This window comes from Sus scrofa, chromosome 2 (assembly GCF_000003025.6).
Source record: "Sus scrofa isolate TJ Tabasco breed Duroc chromosome 2, Sscrofa11.1, whole genome shotgun sequence".
Taxonomy (NCBI): domain Eukaryota; kingdom Metazoa; phylum Chordata; class Mammalia; order Artiodactyla; family Suidae; genus Sus; species Sus scrofa.
Genome location: NC_010444.4, coordinates 77,812,331 through 77,832,495, shown reverse-complemented (window position 1 = coordinate 77,832,495; position 20,165 = coordinate 77,812,331). Strand labels below are relative to the sequence as shown.

Here is a 20,165-nt window from a genome sequence, read left to right as displayed (position 1 = left end):
GGGGGGGGGACGTGCAATCCCATGGCAAGGCCAAAGGGGCATGTCCAGCTGTGTGCTCCTGTCCTTCAGCAGGTGCATACTGGACTGCTAACAAGTTCGTTTATTCACTACTTATTCTAACAAGTCTGCTTTGATATTTAAATAGCTGACCACAGGAGTTCCTGTTGTGGCTCAGCAGGTTAAAAACCCAACTATTATCCATGAGGATTTGGGTTCAATCCCTAGCCTCCCTCAGTGGGTTAAGGATCCGGCATTGCAGCAACCTGCGGTGTGTAGGTCAAACACTCAGATTGGATCTGGTACTGCCATGGCTGTGGTGTAAGCCAGCAGCTGCAGCTCTGATTCAACTCCTAGCCTGCAAACTTCCATATACCACAGGTGTGGGCCTCAAAATAAATAAATAAATAAATAGCCGACCGCAAACCCACCACCTCCACCTGCCAGCCCAGGAGCTCAGGATGTTTCTACGCTTCTAAGCCATAGAACTGTTGTTGTTGTTGTTAATTATGGCTGCACCTGTGCCATGTGGACGTCTGCGTGCCAGAGACCGAATCCCAGCTGCAACTTTGGATCGTTAACCCATTATGCCAGGCTGGGGATCAAACCCACAACTCCACAGTGATCTGAGCTGCTGCAGTTAGGTTCTTAACATGCTGCACCACCATGAGAACTCCCCAAACTGTTGTTTTGTTTAGAACTTTTAAAAATTTTATTGGAGTACAGTTGACTTACGATATTGTATTAGTTTCAGGTGCACAGCAAAGTGCATCAATTATAAATATACATCTCCATTCTTTTTTCCCATATAAGTATGGTTAAGAGAACATCCAAGAACGACATCTGATGACATATGAAAGTCAGATGAAATTTAAATTTTGGATCCATAAATAGTTTCATTGGCACACAGCCGCCTATCAGCTTACACATCCTCCTTGGCTGCTTTCCTGAAACAGTGGCTGGGACCAGTGGGCCGCCCCCGTGCAGACTAACGTTGACAGGGTGACAGCCTCACGTCAGCCAGGAGCGGCGACATTTTCATCCCGGTTTTACAGATGAGGGAAGGGGGTCCTGGTGGCTGGGCCATGAGCCAGGAGCGGGCACAGAGCAGGGGAGGGGGATGGGAAGGGGGGCAGAGCAGGCAAGGTGGTACCTTTCCGGGGGGACGACCACCTTGGGGGGGCTGTGCAGGTACTGTTTGAAGCGCAGCTCGAAGGCTTGGCCCACGGTGCTGATGACGCTCTGGGCGAGGCCCTCGCAGCACTCCAGAATGTGGCAGGCTGCAGGGTCATTATCCAGTGTCAGTGCAGCCTTGACTGGCTGACCCGCTCCAGCCCACAGGGCCCCGCTTGCACCCAGCGGGCCTCACCTCTCTGGTTGATGGGGTCCTTGGCCACATAGGCCACGTAGTCCGCCATGTCCTGGGGAGAGAGGGAAGCCCAGGGAGGATTCTCAGCAATGCAGGGGTGGAGCCGATGGCCACAGGGGACAGAAGGGCCAGAAGCCACCCCCCAGTCCCTGGTCTTACCGTGTCACCACCTGACGCGAAGGAGATGGACTGCATGTGGTGGTTGGCGATGATCTGGCCAGAGAGAGACCACAGTGACAGGGCAGCCGTTGCAGGGTGGGGGGCTTGGGCCAGTCACTGGACCAGGGCCACAGGGAGGGACCAGAAGGACAGGGAGGTGGGAATGGAGCCGTCTCCTGGATGGCATGCCAGGATGCCCTGGAGCCCTGCAGCCAGGGCAGGACACAGAGGCCCGAGACCATGCGAGCACACGTGCAGGATGACAAACCCAGGCCTCGCTGGTGGACACCTTCACACATGCTTACCCAAGCTCCAGGCATAGACACATCTGCTAAAACCTGACAGAGACCACACCCCTGCACACACTTTCCTGTGCAGACACACACTCTCCCACACAGATTCTGGACACCAGCTGTCCAGAGACACAACCACCAACACACATGCAGATACATTCGAGCCCACCTTCACACCTTGACATGTCACACGGTGGCCCTCACACCCTCCCACATGGACTCCCAGGCACACCACATGCACAGACACAATCAGACACACACCCAGGTAGCCGTGGAGACGGACCCATCAGAGGCTTCTGCCTGACTGCACTGTCAACCCCCGCAGCAACACCTGTATGCCCTGTATTGCACGCTCATTTGCATGCTCACTTACATCCCATTGCTCATTTGCACGCTCATTTGCATCCATCTGCTCATTTGTGTGCTCATTTGTGTGCTCATTTGCATGCTTGTTTGCATCCATCTACTCATTTCCATGTTCATTTACATTTTCTTTTGGTTTTTATCCACTTACTCGCTTGCATGCTCATTTGCATGTTTGTTTGCATCCATTCACTCGTTTCCATGTTCATTTACATGCTCATTTACATGTTTGTTTGCATCCATTTTCTCATTTGCATGCTTATTAGCATCCATCTTCTGCTGCCAATTACTGCCCTGAGTGGTCATATCCCTCCAAGTGAGCAGCAGACTTGGCCAAGCAGGGCTGAGCTGATGCACCAGACACCTCTCCAGGTCCCCCAGCGTTTGCTCAGCCTGTCACCCCATGGGGATCCTCAGGGCTCCCCCTGCTGGACCCCCTGCTGACGTCCTGGTCTGCAGATGGGGTGAGCGCAGCAGGCCCTACAGAGTCCCTGTGGAGATGGATGTGCAGGCTGCTCCTCCCCCATAGCTTCCTCCCCAGGGCGGTCCACACCCTCCTCTCGGGGGCTCTGGGCTTGGCTCCCCTCCTCTGCATCCCCCACAACCATCATAGGTTAATGCTTATATCAGACCACAGATCACAGCCCCAGAACTTCCTAGAATCTGAGTGCTCTCTGGAAAAATCCCAGTTCCTCACCATGATCCTTGCTAACCTCCCCAGCTTCAGCTCCCCATGGAATGACCTCTGCTTGGCTGTCCTCTTCTCACCTCCCCCATCGGCACCAGCATCACCACCTCCAGGAAGCCCCCCATGATGCCCCTGCCAGATCACAGCACCCTGGACATGCTCACAACACTTGCCTGGCCTCACAACCCTTCCTGTAGGTATCCCCTCATTCCTGCTGTTATATTTTGGTGGTTTGTTTCCCCCAGAAGATTCCAAGCCTGGGTCTGTCCCCTTGGGCACTGAAGATATTGGGGCCCAGTCCTTCTCTGTGGAGGCCATCCTGAGCACTGTGGGGCATGGAGCAGCACCCCTGACCCCTGCCCACCTGATGCCAGGAGCCCCTATTGGGACACCTGTGGGGCTGTGAGGGTGGCAGCTGCATCCAAGGCAGGGCCTCCAGGTCTGTATGTCCTTACCAACACCTGCACGTGAAACACGGGCCTGCACCCACCACCCCTCCAGGCCTCACCTCCGTGAGCCCACCCAGCTTGCCTGGAGTGGGGCCGCCGGAGGCTGAGGCTGGTGGCAGCACTCACCTGGCGTGTGGCCGGCACCGAGAGGTTGAGGCCATCAATGGAGATGCTGACCGCAATGCTCATTCCCGCGAAGCGCAGATTGCTCTTGCCCAGGATGGAGGCCAGCGCTTTGTTGGGGGCCTGGTGGTGGGGCATGGGGAGGCTGTAGGGAGCAGCCTGGGCACCGGGGAAGGTAGGTCCCAAAAAGCTCCAGCTGGGGCAGGTCCCAGGGCAGCCATGTGCCCCCCCCACTCATCCCACCGGGGACCACAGCCCTTACCCACCTTCTCCCCTCACCCACCTTCTTCTTCCAGGAGCCCCGGACTCCAGGCACGGCCTCATGGAGCCGGTTGATGGCTTCCCTGTGTGGGCGGAGGTGGGGAGGGGGCTTAGAGAGCTTGGAGGGGAAGGGGCAGGAGCTCAGAGAAGGCTGGGGGGTCAGAGGGCCATGTGCAGTGGACCCTGAAGGAGAGGGGCTGGGAAGGGGGTTGCTGAGGGATCAGAGGCACAGATCGAGTGCTCCCAGCCACCCACCCCATTTGCACCTGGCAGACGGCCCTGCCCTCAGCTCTTCTTGGTCCATCTTTCTCAGTGACCCTGAGCCACAGCCCATTGGAAAGCACAGGGGTCAGATTCAGGGGGGCTGACACAGCCCCTTGAGCCTGAACCCCAAGTTGTATGTGGCATGAGAGGATGACCTGTGCTCTGGACTCCCCAAGACAGGGGCCAGAACTGACCCCCAAACAGAACGGGACAGACTTCTCTGAAACCACCAATCCCTGGGGAGGGGTTGGAACTTTTACAGCATCCCAAAAGTCAGAGGGACACAGGACAGGCTCTCAACAGTGTTGGTGCCACGAGGAGAAACTAAGCCCTCACTCCCAGCAGGTGGGAAGGAAAAATGGGGCAGCAGCTCCTCAGAAAGCAAAGCAGAGTCACCACACAGCCCAGCAATGCCCCCCCAGGTGCACACCCAAGAGAACTGAAAACACGCATCCACACAAAACCTGTACATACATGGCCACAGCAGCACCACTCGCAATAGCCAAAAGGTAGAAATCACCCAAATGCCCATCACTGCAGAAGAAGTGAACACACATGTCCTCCACACAGAGAAGCATCACTCAGCCTGAAAAGGAGAGAAGCCCCGACACTCGCTACCATGTGGATGGACCTGGAGACCACGATGCTCAGAGAGAAGCAGACACAGGACACCCAGTGTGGGATTCCACGGATGGGAAGTGTCCAGAACAGACACATTCACAGAGACAGAAGGTGGGTTCCTTCCTGGTTGTCAGGGGCTGGGGCAGGGATGCAGTGACTGCTCATGGGAATGGGGCTCCCTTTGGGGAGACAGAATTAGATAGAGGTGATGTTTGCGTGACTCTGCGAAGTAGCATAAAACATCAAATTGTACAGTGTAAATGGGTGAATTGCTTGATATGTGTATTATATCTCAACAGAGATTTTTAATGCCTACAGTGACTGGATGAGTCAGGGTTCAACTTGCAAAAAGCTGTGGGTCCCCTCCTCCTGCCTCGGCCCTGGTTGTTCCCATGACTGGGCAGGGCTCCCGTCCAGGCAGCTCTGAGTATCATGAAATCAACATGCCTTCTCTGTACTGGAAAAAATCAGGGACAGTGGACAGGCTCCCAGCACCTTCCAGCCCTGACCTGAGTCACAGCTGGGGACAGGCCAGCACCCACCAGTCCACGTGTGCCGGGACGTCTTCAATACCCCTTAAGAGATGCACACACTCTGAGGGACATGCTGTCACCTGAATTAAGGAGGGAATCTGGGATCTGGAGAGCAGGGAGGGCATGTGGGCAAGGACAGAGCTGGGACCCGGCAGCACACCCACCCTGGCGCCAACCCGGAGGCTCACCTGGTGACCTGGGTGCGAGTGCTGAAGTCCAGGGAGCGCATGGAGCGAAGGACTTCGATGCAGCCCATGTACTGGGGAGAGAGAACAGGTCAGCGGGCGTGTGCTGGCACCCCCACCAGAGCCCAGCGGGGGACTGGCCTGGACCCAAGCCCTCTTCCAGGGAGCTCTTTACCCTCTCCTCCTGCCACTCCAGCGCTCCACCCTGCTCTGTCCTCTCCCCAGCCTGGCTGCCTCAGGGTGTCTGCATCGCTGGCCCTGCGCAGGCCCTATGCCGGCCCTTCCCCATCCATTTGCAGATGTTCCTTCCCCATCTCCAGGCTCAGGGCCCATCCTCTGAGCTGCCCTCCCGGACTCTGGTTGTTCCCCAGAAGCTGGTTGGTTCTTGGCAGGCCAAGACAGAGCCTGCCATTTCTGCTCTTCCTGCTCCTCTAGAACATAAGCCCAGGACCATGTAGTGGTGACCCTGCTCACATCTGCATCCCCAGAGCCCAGGACAGGGCCTGCAAGCAGGCTGGACAGAGACCACCTGGCCCATGAAGCCCAAAGCATTGACTATCTAACCCTTTCCAAGAAAAGTGTGCCGAGTCCTGCCCAACTACCATTTGCACAGGAGGTTATTCAAAATCTCCAGGACAGTGCTGATGGGCAGGAGGCAGGAATAACATCAGAGTCTGGGGTTGCATGTGCTGCAGGGCACAAGCTCTCCACTGAGGTATCAGCACTGCTGGAAGGGGACCATGTGTTTGTCATCCGATTCCATTGATGTGAAATGTCCAGAACAGGCCCACCACAGACAGAGAATGAGACCCTGGTTGTCAGGGGCTGGGGAGGGGAAAGGGAGTGAGGCTAATGAGGTTGGGGCTTCCTATTGGGGGGATGGAACATTCTGGAACCTCTACACAGAGGTGATGGTTGCACAACCTTGAGAATGTACTAAATACCACTGAATGATGAGCTTTTTTTTTTTTTTTTTTTTTCTTTTTCTTTTTACAGCTGCACCTGCAGCATATAGAAGTTCCCAGGCTAGGGGTCGAATCAGAGTTGCATCTGCCTGCCTACACCACAGCCACAAAAACGCCGGATCCTTAACCCACTGAGCAGAGCCAAGGATTAAACCCACATTCTCAAGGACACTGTCAGCTTCTTAACCCACTGAGGCACAATGGGAACTCCTGAAAGATGATCTTTAAAATGGTTAATGGTTAATTTAGTTACATGAATTTTACCTCCATTTTTAAAAAATGATACATGGGAGTTCCCGTCGTGACGGAGTGGGTAACGAATCCGACTAGGAACCATGAGGTTGCGGGTTCGGTCCCTGCCCTTGCTCAGTGGGTTAACGATCCGGCGTTGCCGTGAACTGTGGTGTAGGTCGCAGACACGGCTCAGATCCCGCATTGCTGTGGCTCTGGCGTAGGCCGGCAGCTACAGTTCCGATTCGACCCCTAGCCTGGGAACCTCCATATGCCGCGGGAGTGGCCCAAGAAATAGCCAAAAAGACAAAAAAAAAAAAAAAAAAAAAAGATACATGCACACACTTTGATCTTGAAACTCCATTGCAAGACTTTATTCCACAGTTATGCCAGACTGTGGGCTCCCAATGTGTGTACAAGTGGCTCTGAGGGGCTCCGCGCCCCCACAGGACTGGAGCTGGGACAGGGGCGGGTACTGACTGTGAGCTCCCTCCCACCCCTACAGCCCACACAGAGCTGCGGAGCACCCCTGACCCCCTTTGCCCTAAGCCCCCCAGTGCTGACCCCAGGGTTCCCTGCCACCCTTCACCCGCGCCTCCCTTCCTGCAGGACCTGGAATAATTAGCGAGAAATTGGAGACACCCAAAAACTCGACACTCCAGGGTTGTAAGACCCAACACAGGATGCCAGTGAGGTTGGAATTTCCAATAAACAATGAATGTTTTCTTCGTATAAGTATGTCCCAAATAATGCACGAGACAGGCTTCTACTGAAAATTATTCCTGTTCACTAGAACTTCAAATTTGACTGAGAAGCCTGTATTTTTGCTAAATCTATCAAACCACAGTACTTGGAATGGAAGAGTTTGCAGTTGTAAGAAACAAAATTTTTAATGTATCTATATGAAATAATCTCCAAAACACTGCACCAAGTGACAAGAGCAAGGTGCCAAGTAGAAGGCACAGTGAGTGGCTTTTGTGGGGCCAAGGAAGAGTGTATGCACAGCGGGTACGTACAGTGTGTGTGTGTGTACGCGCACACTTGTGCGCACGTGTGCACGTGCGCATTCACATGCACATGTGTGGGTAGGTAGCTCTAGCAGGACACCATGGCTGCTTCTGGGGAGAGGAACCAGATGCCATTGGTGGACAGTAAAAATGGCCACAAGTCACTCCCCTCCCCAATCCAGGCCCAAAGTTGGCCATGACACAAGCAGAGGCCTGAAAGGCACCTGTCACTGGAGCTTGCTCCCCTGCTGCTCTCGGGACCCCACGACCCTGCCAGGCTAGCCTGCTGGAGGATGAGACATGCAGTCCACCTCTATTTCCCAGCGGACATGGAGTCAATCACCATGTGAATGAGGGGAGCACCCAACCCCAGCCGACACAGAGCACCACAAGAAATAATGAGTGTTTGCTGTTTCCACGCACTAGGTTGTAGGATGGTTGGTTAACTCGACAGTGACCAGGGAAAGAGAGGAGGCAAGCCAAGCAAAGACCCAGGCAAAGGGAACAGCAAGTACAGGCCAGAAATGGAGAAGAGATTGGAAAGAACACCGACTCACTCCAGCATGGCTGGAGCAGAGAAGCCAGGAGCAGCAAGAGATGAGAGGACATGGGGCCCTGGAACTGTGATGAGGGCTTGGGTTTCACTGTGAACAATGGGGGCTATAGGAGAGTTTTAAGCAGGAGGATGAATGGATGTGTCTCACCTTCATTGGATGGATGATGAATGAGTGATGGATGGATGAGTGGGTGGATGATGGATGGATGATTGACCGATGGATGGATTATGGATGGATGGATGATGGACAGATGGATAGATGATAGATGATAAATGATGGCAGATGATGGATGGCAGATGGATGGTGGATAATAGATGATAGTAGGATGATGGATGAAGGATTATAGACGGATGATGAATGATGGATGATGGATGGGTGATGGATGGATGATGGATGATAGATGATGGCAGGATGATGGATGATGGAGGGATGATGGATGATGGATTATGGATGGATGATGGATTATGGATGGATGACAGATGGGTCATGGATGGATGATGGATGGATGAGGAATGATGGGTGGACAGATGGATGGAGGGACAGAGAGACAGATAGATCAGCACAGACTACATGCCAGGCATGTTTTAGACATGTGGAATCTCAAAGGAATTAACTGTGGTGCCTGCCCCAGAGGGGATTCTCACACTGAGTGGACAGCTTTGATGGGGCACTGGCTGCTCAACAGGTACCTTCCCTCTAGCAGAGTATGTGTCTGTGGGGGTGTCAGTGCAGCGGGGCCCCAGAGTGAGGGGTTCTAATCACCCTAATTAGTGTACAACCCACTCTCGTTGTGCAGCTAAAATCCTCCTGGTGCCCCCAGCCCCTCCTGGATGATGTGAAGGCACAATTTAACTGCACAGGAGAGGAGATGTGATGGAAGTCCCCATCATGGAGGGCGGAGCACAGACTACAAAGGCAGGGAAGGTAAGCAGGAGGCTGAGGCGAGTGCCAGGCAGTGATGACGTGTCACATCCAGACCCTGTTCCTCTAAGCACCCTGCAGACACAACCTGAACCTGCTCCACCCAAATCCTCATGCTACAACAACAGTGTTACTTCCAGGGAAACAGAGCCCTGAGGATATCAAGTTACCTGCTAAAAGTCACAGCTCGTAAGCGGCAGAGCAGGATCTGAACCCACACTCTGGGCTCCAGAGTATCAGCCAGCACTGCAGGAGATGGTGGAGGCTGCAGCAAACTGCATATTCTGTGGCCAGAGGTGCCCAGTGCTGCCAGAACACTGCAATCCAGGGCTTTTGTGTGAAACCCCCAATATGTAAACAATGAAAAGAAACTGAATTTATTTATTTTTTTTTTGGCCATGCCTGTGGCACATGGAAGTTCTCAGGCCAGGGACTGAACCCATGCCACAGCAGTGACAATACCTTATCCTTAATCCACTGCACCACCAGGGAACTCCATTTATTTATTTTTATTTTTATTTTTTTAGTCACACCTGTAGCATGAGGACGTTCCCAAGCCAGGGACTGAACCCCTACCACAGTCGTAACCTGAGCCACAGCACTGACAATGCCAGATCCTTAACCACTAGGCCACCAGGGAACTCCTAAATTTTAATTTTTAAATAGGAGGCAGGAAAAAAAAGGCAGAGGTAGGAGTTCCCATTGTGGCTCAGAAAGTTACAAGCCTGACTAGCATCCATGAGGATGTGGATTCGATCCCTGGCCTCACTCAGTGGGTGAAGGATCCGACATTGCCATGAGTTGCAGTATAGGTTACAGATGCGGCCCAGATCCCACATTGCTGTGGCTATGGTGTAGGCCAGCAGCTGCAGTTCCAATTTGACCCCTAGCCTGGGAATTTCCATATGCTGAAGGTGCAGCCCTTAAAAAAAAAAAAAAAAAAAAAAAAAAAGAAGGCAGAGGTCAAAATCAGCACTGGGCCTGCCAGGAAGCAATGACCTCTGACCTAGAATGCCAAACTCTCCAAAGGTCAGCTGTAGTGTGTTGAATGGTGGCCCCCAGAAGGGTATGTCCACATCCCCACCCCCGCAATCTGTGAACAGAAACTTATTGAAGGGAATCTTTGCAGATTTAACTGGGTTAAGAATGTCAAGATGAGATGGCTCTGGATTTAGGATGGACCCTAAATCCAATGACAGACGCCCTTTTAAGAGAAAGGCAGATGGAAGTCTGAGACACAGAGATGCATGGAGAGAGGTGTGGAGTTGGAGGTGGGGCTGCGGCCCCCAGAAGCCAGGAGTCAGCCTGGAACCAGCCTGCCAACATCTTCATTTGGATGTCTGGCCTCTAGAACTAGGAGAGGCTACATTTTAGTAGTTTTTATTTTTTTATTTTATTTTATTTTAATTTAATTTTTACTTTGCTTTTTTAGGGCCGCACCCATGGCATAGGAAGGTTCCTGGGCTAGGGTTCTAATTGGAGCTACAGCTGCTGGCCACAGCCACAGCCACAGCCACTCCATGTCTGAACTGCGTCTTCGACCTACACCACAGCTCATGGCAACACCAGATGCTTAACCCACTGAGCGAGACCAGGAGTCGAACCTGCAGCCTTATGGTTCCTAGTTGGATTCGTTTCCACTATGCCATGATGGGAACTCCCATTTCAGTATTTTTAAACGGCGCAGTTTGTGGTCATTTGTTATAGCCGCCCCAGGAGACCAACAGAGAAGGTCAGGAGGGACCCCAAATGGATTGGTGACCCACCTTCCCTTTTGCATGTGCAGAAGGAAGCAACCCAGAGCCCACCCCAGGATGTAAGGGAAGAAACTGATTTATAAGTAGTGAAACTGAGGCCCAGAGAGGGGAAAGGACCCAGCCAAGCTCACACAGCACACCAGGGAGACACAGGACAAACATCCGGCTCTCTACCCTCGACCCCTCACTACCTCTGTAAGCTGTGCCATGAGCCCCAAACCATTATTACATAGTATTTTCATCTTAAATAAACTCTATTTATAAACAAAACTAGGTTCATTTCTAAAGGAAACTGAGGAAACAACTCAAATGCCCATCCACTGATGATGGATAAATAATGTGGCCCCTCCACACACAGGAGCATCACTCAGCCATAAAAAAGAGAGAAGCAGCACCAGATACTCCCTATCACATGGATGGACCTGGAGACCATGATGCTCAGTGAGAGAAGCAGACACAGAAGGACACACAGTGGGTGATTCCATGGATGGGAAACGTCCAGAACAGGCTCATCCACAGACACAGAGAGTGGGTTCCTAGTTGTCAGGGGCTGGGGTGAGGGATAGGGGTGACTGCTGATGGGGATGGGGTTTCTTTGGGAAGATAGAATGTTCTAGAATTAGATCATTATGCGGGTTTTACAAATCTGTGAATGTACTAAGAACCACTGAATTGTACATCTTAAAGAAGGAAGTTTTACGACATTAAATTACATCTCATTTTTTTGAACGTGCATGAGGAAAAAAGGAAACTGCACATTGCCACCAGACACCTCGGGTTTGATGCCTAGTGGCATCAAATGGTTTTCCAATAACCATTAAAATAAACATATCATTCTCAAAATGAAAGTGTCCATCCAGGCCAGAATTGTCCATTTTGGCTAATATGAGTTAGTAAAATTTTGTTGGGTACGAGGCTATTTGAAAAGTCTCAAAGTCTCCCTCCCCAGGTGAAGTTCAAACAGGACTCTGATGGTAGGGGCTTTGGGGGTGCCAGTGAGGGTCCAGGCGGCCTGGAGCTGCTACATGCACAGGACTGTCTTGCACACTTTAATGTCATCCATCCACTTCATTTCTTTCTTTGGCCAAGCCTGCAATACGTGGAAGTTCCCAGGCCAGGGACTGAACCAGCGCCACAGCAGCGACAACAGCAAGTCCTCAACTGTTAGGCCACCAAGGAACTCCTATTCTTCCATTTTGAAAGTCTAACCAGAAAAAAAAAAGTACATCCCCACAGATATGTAGTACTTATCATGGAAACAAATGGAGCTGTTACCAGGGAGAAATGTCCCCCCCCACAATGAGTGCATTAGTCTTGGGAGGGTGACAAAGCACCACACCCTGGGCAGCTTAGAACAGCAGAGAGTGGCTGTCTCCCAGTCCTGGGGGCAGGCGTCCAAATCTGTCAAACTGGCCGACTAGGGGAAAGGTCCTTCCTGCCTCCTCCAGCTCCCGTGATGGCCAGCAGACCTTGGCTCGCAGATGCACCCCTCCAGTCCTGACCTCCTTGGCCACCTGGCCTCTCCCTGTGTGTCTTCGTCCAGACTCCGTCTTTTTTTTTTTTTTTTTTTTTTTTTTGTCTTTTTTGTGTGTCTGCCTTTTTTGTCCTTTTTAGGTCCACACTTCCGGCATATGGAGGTTCCCAGGCTAGGGGTCCAATTGGAGCTGTTGCTGCCGGCCTACACCACAGCCACAGCAATGCCAGATCGTTACCCCACTGAGCAAGGCCAGGGATCGAACCCGCAACCTCATGGTGCCTGGTTGGATTCGTTTCCGCTGCACCACGACAGGGACTCCCAGACTCCGTCTTCTTATAGGAACACCAGTCACATGAGATCTAGGGCCCATCCTGCCTGAGGATGCCCTCGTCTTAACCACATCCCACCTGCAAAGACCGTGGTTCCAAATATGCCTGACATGCACAGCCTGAGCCTATCTCAGCAAATGCTGGCTGAGGGGCAGCCTGCAAGATTACTGGGTCGTCCCTGGAGTTTAGCACTGGGACTCCCTGCACTGACACCAGTCCTGGGCCCCCAGGGACTTCAGAACATCCTCCTGGACGCTGACGTATGTGAAAAAACCCTTCACAGTCACCACCACAACCCAGCTGCATGTTATACAGAACTCAAGCATGTCATGCAGGGCGTTTTGTTTATCTTTTTACTGTGGCAAAATACACATTAAATTTACCATCTTTAAGTGCAGAGCTCAGAGGCATTAAGCACATTCACGTTGTTGTGCGGCCATCCCCACCATCATTTCCAGAACTTTCTCATCTTCACAAACTGAAAAAAGCCCTGTCCCCATGAAACACTGACATCCCAGCCCCTCCCTCACCACCTCCTTCCTGTCTCTGTGGCTCTGACTCCTCTAGGGACCTCCTGGGAGTGGCATCAGACAGTCTTTGTCCTTCTGTGTCTGGCTTCTCTCACTGAGCATCAGTCCTCAAGGTCCATCCATGTTGGAGTAGGTGTCAGAATCTCCTTCCTTCTTCTTTTTTTTTTCTTTTTTCTTTTTACTTTTCAGGGCCGCACTCGTGGCCTATGGAGGTCCCTAGGCTAGGGATTTAATCAGAGCTTCCAGCCTATACCACAGCCACAGCAACACCAGATCCAAGCCGTGTCTGCAACCCACCGCACAGCTCATGGCAACGCCGGATCCTTAACCCACTGGGCAAGGCCAGGGATCAAACCTGTAACCTCACGGTCCCTAGTCGGATTCATTTCCACAGCACCACAACGGGAATGCCAGAATCTCCTTCCTTTTTAAGGCTGAGTTATATCCCACTGTGTAGCTGGACTGCAAAGTGTTTGTCAGTGGACATCTGGGTTGTTTCCACCTTCGGGCTGTTGTGATCCTGTTGCTGTGAACATGGGTGTACAAATACCTATTTGAGTTCCTGCTCAGATCCCAAAAAGGAAAAATACTTATTTTCTACCCTCGACGTACACACAACACACAAACACACCCTCAACCTCGCTCATTCCCCCAGTCATATTTTATAATCCTCAGGCTCTTTGGGGTGCATGTGAAGAAGTAAAATTTCTAGGAGTTCCCGTCGTGGCGCAGTGGTTAACGAATCCGACTAGGAACCATGAGGTTGCGGGTTCGATCCCTGCCCTTGCTCAGTGGGTTAACGATCCGGCGTTGCCGTGAGCTGTGGTGTAGGTTGCAGACGCGGCTCGGATCCCGCGTTGCTGTGGCTCTGGCGTAGGCCGGTGGCTACAGCTCCGACTGGACCCCTAGCCTGGGAACCTCCATATGCCGCGGGAGCGGCCCAAGAAATAGCAACAACAGCAACAACAACAACAACAACAAAAGACAAAAGACAAAAGACAAAAAAAAAAAAAAAAGAAGTAAAATTTCTGGATTGTAGAGTCATTCTATGCATAACTTTGTGGTATGGTTTTAACACACAGTGAAGTTAATGAAACTTGTATATTGACAGAAGGCTTCGTTTTGTGTTGCTCAGGATTTTCCAGGAGCTGTCCACTACTTTGGAAAACCACATCGCTTACAGCAGCTCTAACAGCAGTACCGAAGTTGCCAGCGTAACCCCCATTCATCTGTCACATGAATGGTGGCTTCTGTGCTTCTAGGAGAGAGAAGCCTACACCTTTACACACTGAAATAGATTCTACATTATTGTGAATTGCTGTCATTGTGTTTTCCTTTTTATTGCCATTTTATTCCATCACATTGATTTTAGGGGGAAATAAACAAGCAGATGGATGTCACATATTTTCCACGTTCATCTCAGGATGGGGAGTTAGGAAACACTGGTTCTAAATGAACAGTGGTTAATCCAACAGGCGTGCAAGCAACTGGCTTCAGCAGGTGGTTCTCAAACTTAAGTGGGTGTCAAAATCAGCTGGAAGGCTTGTAAAACACGGATCACTAGGCCCACTCAGGGACTTTCGGATTCAGCAGGTCTAGGGTGGAACCTGAGAACCGTGCACTTATAACAAGTTCCCAGATGTCTAGGCACCACACTCTGCTCAGCATTGGTTCAAGCCAATTTGGTGGCCCACCTCCCCTGCCACAAATGGCGTTTGACCTCTCCAGCCAACCACGGGTAGGAAGGAGTACAAAAGGGATGGCCTTCTCTTTTTCCAGTGGACATGGTTGGATCTGAACACGATACTTGGGGCTGTGGCCACTATTTTGTGACCACGAGAACAGCTAGGCCGGCACGCTGAAAATGGCAGTGCAAAAGAATGGCAAGACCTAGGTCTTCAGGGACGTGGTCGAGTCGTTGAATGAATCACCCTGGAGCCAACCTGCCCCTTGCCTTCAAGAAATCAGCTGCATTGGCAGCTAAAAACACCTGTGCCCACTTAACCTGCGGGGTCCCCAGCACACCACCATCTATGAGACCTGCCTTCAGGAAACACTGGGCCCTGGGACAGCTCTAGGTTTCTCTGTGTCCCATTCAAAACCTTCCTCGTGAGGAACCCGGAGAGGACACATGTGAAGGCACCTTGAAAAGCAGAGAGGGCTTGTTCGTGGAAGGCGAAGTGCCAGGTATGGAAACAGCCACGGCGGAAGGACACAGCACAGGCTCTCAAAGACCCCTGCCGACTAACCGCGCGCTGCGCACGGATGCCCCCTCCCCCTTCTTAGAAGGTCGGAGGCCCAGGCAAGTGTCCGCTTAGAATCGAGTGGTCCCACGGGGGCCGCGTGACAGATAACCAGCTGAGCTTAGCTTAAAGTGAAGCAGAGTTAAAGGTGAGTTCCTCAGGAGCACCGGCCCCCTTCGAGAGCGCTTGTCCACACCTAGCTACCAATGGCACAGCACAGATCCAGAACATTCCACAGCTGCAGAGGGGTCCTCTGGGCGGCACTGGTCTGGGCTATGCCCACGGGCGATTTAGGGAATGTCACAGGACACAGTGGGGATTTCCCCGGAAAGTCATCGTGATTCACAAAAGGAGCTAGCGGGAAGGGCGCTCTCTTTTGCAAGTCGAGGGGACAGAACAGGCATGGCAAGGACCAGGAAGGGTGCATTAATTTTCAGGGGCGACTGTGACGAACTCTCAGACTGCGCAGCTCAAGACAACACTCTTCCGCTTCTGGAGGCAGAGGTCCTCATCCAGGTGCGGTGGGGCTGGTCCTTCCGGAGGCCTCAGGGGAGAGATGGTTCCTCCTTTTCCAGCTGCTGGAGGCTACGAATCCCTGGCTTGCAGCCCCTTCTTCCATCCTCACAGCCAGCAGGACAGCACCTCCCAACTCTCTCTGCCTCTGACCCTCCCACCTCACTCTTATAAGGACCTTGTGACAACACTGCTCCCCCTGCCCCCGAGAATCCAGGACCACCCCCATCACAGGGGCCCACCTGCAAAGTCCCTCTGCCATGTGAGATGTCACCACTACTGGTCCCAGGACGAGGACAAGGACATCTTTGGGGCCGACCACCTTGGTATTTGTTCAGGCTCTGTGATAGGGGCCTAAGCTCTGGGTCTGGTCCTGAATCCTCACCCCATACAAGCCCACCTCTGTGCCCTGGTTTCCCCACCTTTCGTAAATGGGGACAGCACAGCCTCTCTCTTGGTGCCCAGGGTCAAACATGCCATTCCGTACATCTGCTCCCACCTTGACGTCGTGCTTCTCTGAACCAGGAGGGGACTCCCCGGCTCTCAGGACACCTGGGGGATGTGGGTGCAGAGTGACAGGGGCTCCCAGGGGCTGGTTCAGGCTCAGGCTGGAGTCAGAGCTCCACATCCATCAGTCAGCAGCTCCTGAGGTCTCCATCTCCACCACAGACGCTGTGGTCCCTTCTCCCCATGCCAACATCACCCCAGTCCAGGGCATATCTCTGCTCAGCCAGCCACGCCCCAGCCTCCTCCTGGGTCTCTGTGCGGCCCTTCCATCCACACCTCCAGCCCATTTCCACAGGGCCACAGCAAAGACCCTCTCAGCTCCAATGCTGCCCTGCAACCCTGCTTAGAACTGTCCAAAGCCGGAGTTCCTGTCATGGCACAGTGGAAACCGAATCCGACTAGGAACCATGAGGTTGCGGGTTCGATCCCTGGCCTCACTCTGTGGGTTAAGGATCTGGCATTGCCGTGAGCTGTGGTGTAGGTTGCAGACACGGTTTGGATCTGGCATGGCTGGGGTGAAGGCCAGCGGCTACAGCTCCAATTACACCCCTAGCTTGGGAACCTCCATATGCCGTGGGTGCATCCCTCAAAAATACAAAAAAAAAAAAAAAAAAGAACTGTCCAAAGCCGGGCTTCTCCCCACACCCCCAAATCTTATCCCTGTCCTTGTCTCCATTGGCCCCACACAGGGTTCTCCTGCTGATCTGCAAACCGCCAGCTGAGCTCCTGCCCAGGATGCTCTCTCCCCAGTCATTTCATGTTTGAGCACTTCATGGCTTTGGGTCTTAGCTTAAATGTCATCTCCCAAGAGGCGCCTTGCCTACCAGCCCAGCTAAAGCAGCACTCCACCCCCCTGTTCATCTCCAGCTCTGACAGCACTTGATTTTAATTTTTGCATGGGACGCACCAATATCTGGCTTTCCCTGTTTGCATTTTTTTTTTTTTTTTGTCTCTTTTGGGCCACACCCACAGCATATGGAGGTTCCTAGGCTAAGGGACGAATTGGAGCTGTAGCTGCCAGCCTTTACGACACCCACAGCAGCGTGGGATCTGACCAGTGTCTGTGACCTACACCCCAGCTCACAGCAACGCTGGATCCTTAACCCACTAAGGCCAGGGATTGAACCCAAAGCCTCATGGATACTAGTCGGGTTCATTAACCACTGAGCCACGATGGGAACTCCTGCTTATCTTTTTTATTGACTGTCACTCCCTCCCTCTAGAAACCTAAGCCCCATAAGAGCAGGGATCAGCTCTTTCTCATTTCCTACCACACCATCAGCACCTGGAGGGGGGTAGGCTTGCTGCATGGATGAAAAAGTCAAGATCACTGGAATAATCCAACAGCTTGCACCCCTACGACGCAAGTGTCTGAACTCTGAACACTCCTAATCCCCATGCTCCTGGCCAATGGGCAGACAATGGTCTGCCCTTGAGGGGCTGTGGTGTGAAGCCCAAGCATCACCCAGGAGACATCTTGCCATGAAATCAGGCTCGAGTCCAGGGAAGCTGAGATTCAACAAAAAAAAAGGGGGCCACAGCCAAGTGAGAAGATGCCAGGAGAAAAAAGACAGATCCAGAATGTGGGGCAACCTGAGGCCTGCAGCCAGGCCTGAAGCTCTGCATTTCTTGCAGCCTCCTGGGGCTGCAGTGCTGGACCACAGATGGAGGAGTGAGGGCCTGGGGTGCACAGAAAGTCAAGGCCATTGGGGGCCACCATAACAAAGCATCACAAATTGGGGGCTTAAAACAACAGAAAGCTAGGAGTTCCCACTGTGGCGTAGCAGGTTATGAGCCTGACTAGTATCCATGGGGATGCGGGTTAGACCCCTGGCCTTGCTCAGTGGGTTAAGGATCTGGCGTTGCTGTGAACTGCAATGTAGGTCACAGACACGGCTGGGATCCCAAGTTGTTGTGGCTGTGGATGGCAGCTGCAGCTCCAATTCAAGCCCTAGCCCAGAACATCCAAATGGTACAAGTTTGGCCCTAAAAAAAAAAGAAAAAACCAGGAATCTAACCCTAACCCAACAGTTCTGGAGGCTAGAAATTGGGGATCAAGGTGTGGCAGGGCCATGCTGTGGGTGGAGGACACTCCAGCGAAGGGCCCTTCCCACCTCCCTCAGCATCTGGTGGTGGTGAGTGGGGACCCTTGGCTTGTGGACCCATCACTCCCTTTCTCCCCCTTTGACAGGTGACCCTTCCCTGTTTGTGTTATAACCTCCTTCTTCTTACAAGGACACCAGAAATTGCATTAGGGATGCCCTCACCCAATGTGAGCTCATCTTAACTTGATGATATCTACAAAGACTATTTCCAAAGAAGGCCACATCCATGGGTTCCTAAGGTAATGAATATGCAGGGATACCACTCTACCCAGTGCGGGAGGAGGGAGGAAAAGAGGTGTTGCAGACTGTAGTAAAGGAAGCAAAGACAGAACAAGCAAATGCAAACTCTGAAACCTCCAGGATCCCGGTCCAAAAAGTAGACAGGCTGCAAATACTGTCAGACCCTCGATGTTACAACGAAGTGCGGGTGGACAGCCTGCATGGAAGCAATTCACAGAGGTCATCCCTCTTGCTTACCGATGGTTCATCGGAAACTACACACAGGCCAGAGATGCAGAGCGGGGAGCCTACAACCCGTGTAAAGGCGAGCCACTCGTTACACGTTTCTGCGCGTCCGAAAAGTTCATGATAAAACCAGGACACATAAAGACCCATGTCTTTACCTCTCCTTCCAGTCTCCTGAGCCTCACATCTCCAATCCTGGAGCCAAGCGGAGGCAATGGACCTTCCAGTAACCCCCTCCCCGAGCCCCCACCTCAGGCCAAGGTCTCCAGCTCTGCGGTCAGAGGAGCTTTCGGTAGGGTCTGAGTGCCAGGATGCACCCAGCCTCGTCCTCACTCCCTAGACTCCCCCGCCAACCCGAAGGGGGTCTACGCTTAACATGCGCATGCGTGACCCGCTCCCACCATCCGCCCTCTCCCCGCCCCTCCCCACGTGACGCCGTGGGAACCTGGACCCAGCACCTCCTAGGTGGGGGCGACCAGCTGAGAGCGGGCTGGCGGTGGGGGTATGGGGTGATGGAGAGAGGAGGAGGGACGGAGCCAAGAGACCTGGCTCTCGGGGTCCAGGGTTGCAAGAGAAAGAAGTGGGGGATGGGAGCCCCTGCTCCCAGATTGGGGCTCCAGGGAGGATGGGATCCCAGGGGTCCCACCGGCGCACTCACCCGAACGATGTAGGAGACCCCGGGCCCCAAGACCCTGGCGTCTGGGTGTAGCCAGCCGTGCGCCGGCTTGTGGATGAAGCTGCCCTTGCGGATCCACTCGTCCGCGGCGGCGTCCGGGGGCCCGGCCACTCCCCGCGCGCCCCGTGGCCCCCGAGTACCGGCGGCCCGGCAGCGGCTGAGAGCAGGCAGGGGGCAGGGCGCCGCGCAGCGCGGCTCGCAAGCACCCAGGACCGCGGCTGCCAGCGCCGGGACGCCGGCCGAGTCGGCCGGCTCGGGCTCAGGCTCGGGGTCAGTGGACCCCGCGCTCCCCGCTGCACGCGCCGCTGCGGGGCCGCGGCCCAGGAACCCGGCAGGGGCGGCGAACTTCCACTGCGGCATGCGCGGCAGCAGCGCGCAGAAGGTGGTGGGCGCCTCGGGCTCGGGGGGTGCAGGGGGCGCGGGGGGCGCGCGCCCGCCCGGACCCTGCGTCATGGCCGCAGCCGCCCGACCGAGCCCGACCGGGCGCTGCGCCTGGCGGGGAGGAGGCCCTCCCGCTCCCTCCCGCTCGCTCCCGCTCGCTCCCCGCCCCTGGCCCGGTGATGTCATCCGTCCGGCC

At 53.5% G+C, this 20,165-nt stretch overlaps 1 protein-coding gene across 1 annotated transcript in view; it reads right to left on the bottom strand.

Annotated features, from left to right (window-relative positions):
- SHC2 (SHC adaptor protein 2) overlaps positions 1-20,117 on the bottom strand; it is a 31,654-nt gene extending 11,537 nt beyond the window's left edge. Inside the window, exons 1-7 of the mRNA XM_021084309.1 lie at positions 19,571-20,117; positions 5,309-5,379; positions 3,725-3,785; positions 3,445-3,564; positions 1,526-1,579; positions 1,367-1,418; positions 1,151-1,277 (exon numbers count right to left, since the gene is read on the bottom strand). Of these exons, the coding sequence (XP_020939968.1) occupies positions 1,151-1,277; positions 1,367-1,418; positions 1,526-1,579; positions 3,445-3,564; positions 3,725-3,785; positions 5,309-5,379; positions 19,571-20,041 (956 nt within the window). The 5' untranslated portion in view covers positions 20,042-20,117. The remainder of the gene's footprint in view (positions 1-1,150; positions 1,278-1,366; positions 1,419-1,525; positions 1,580-3,444; positions 3,565-3,724; positions 3,786-5,308; positions 5,380-19,570) is intronic.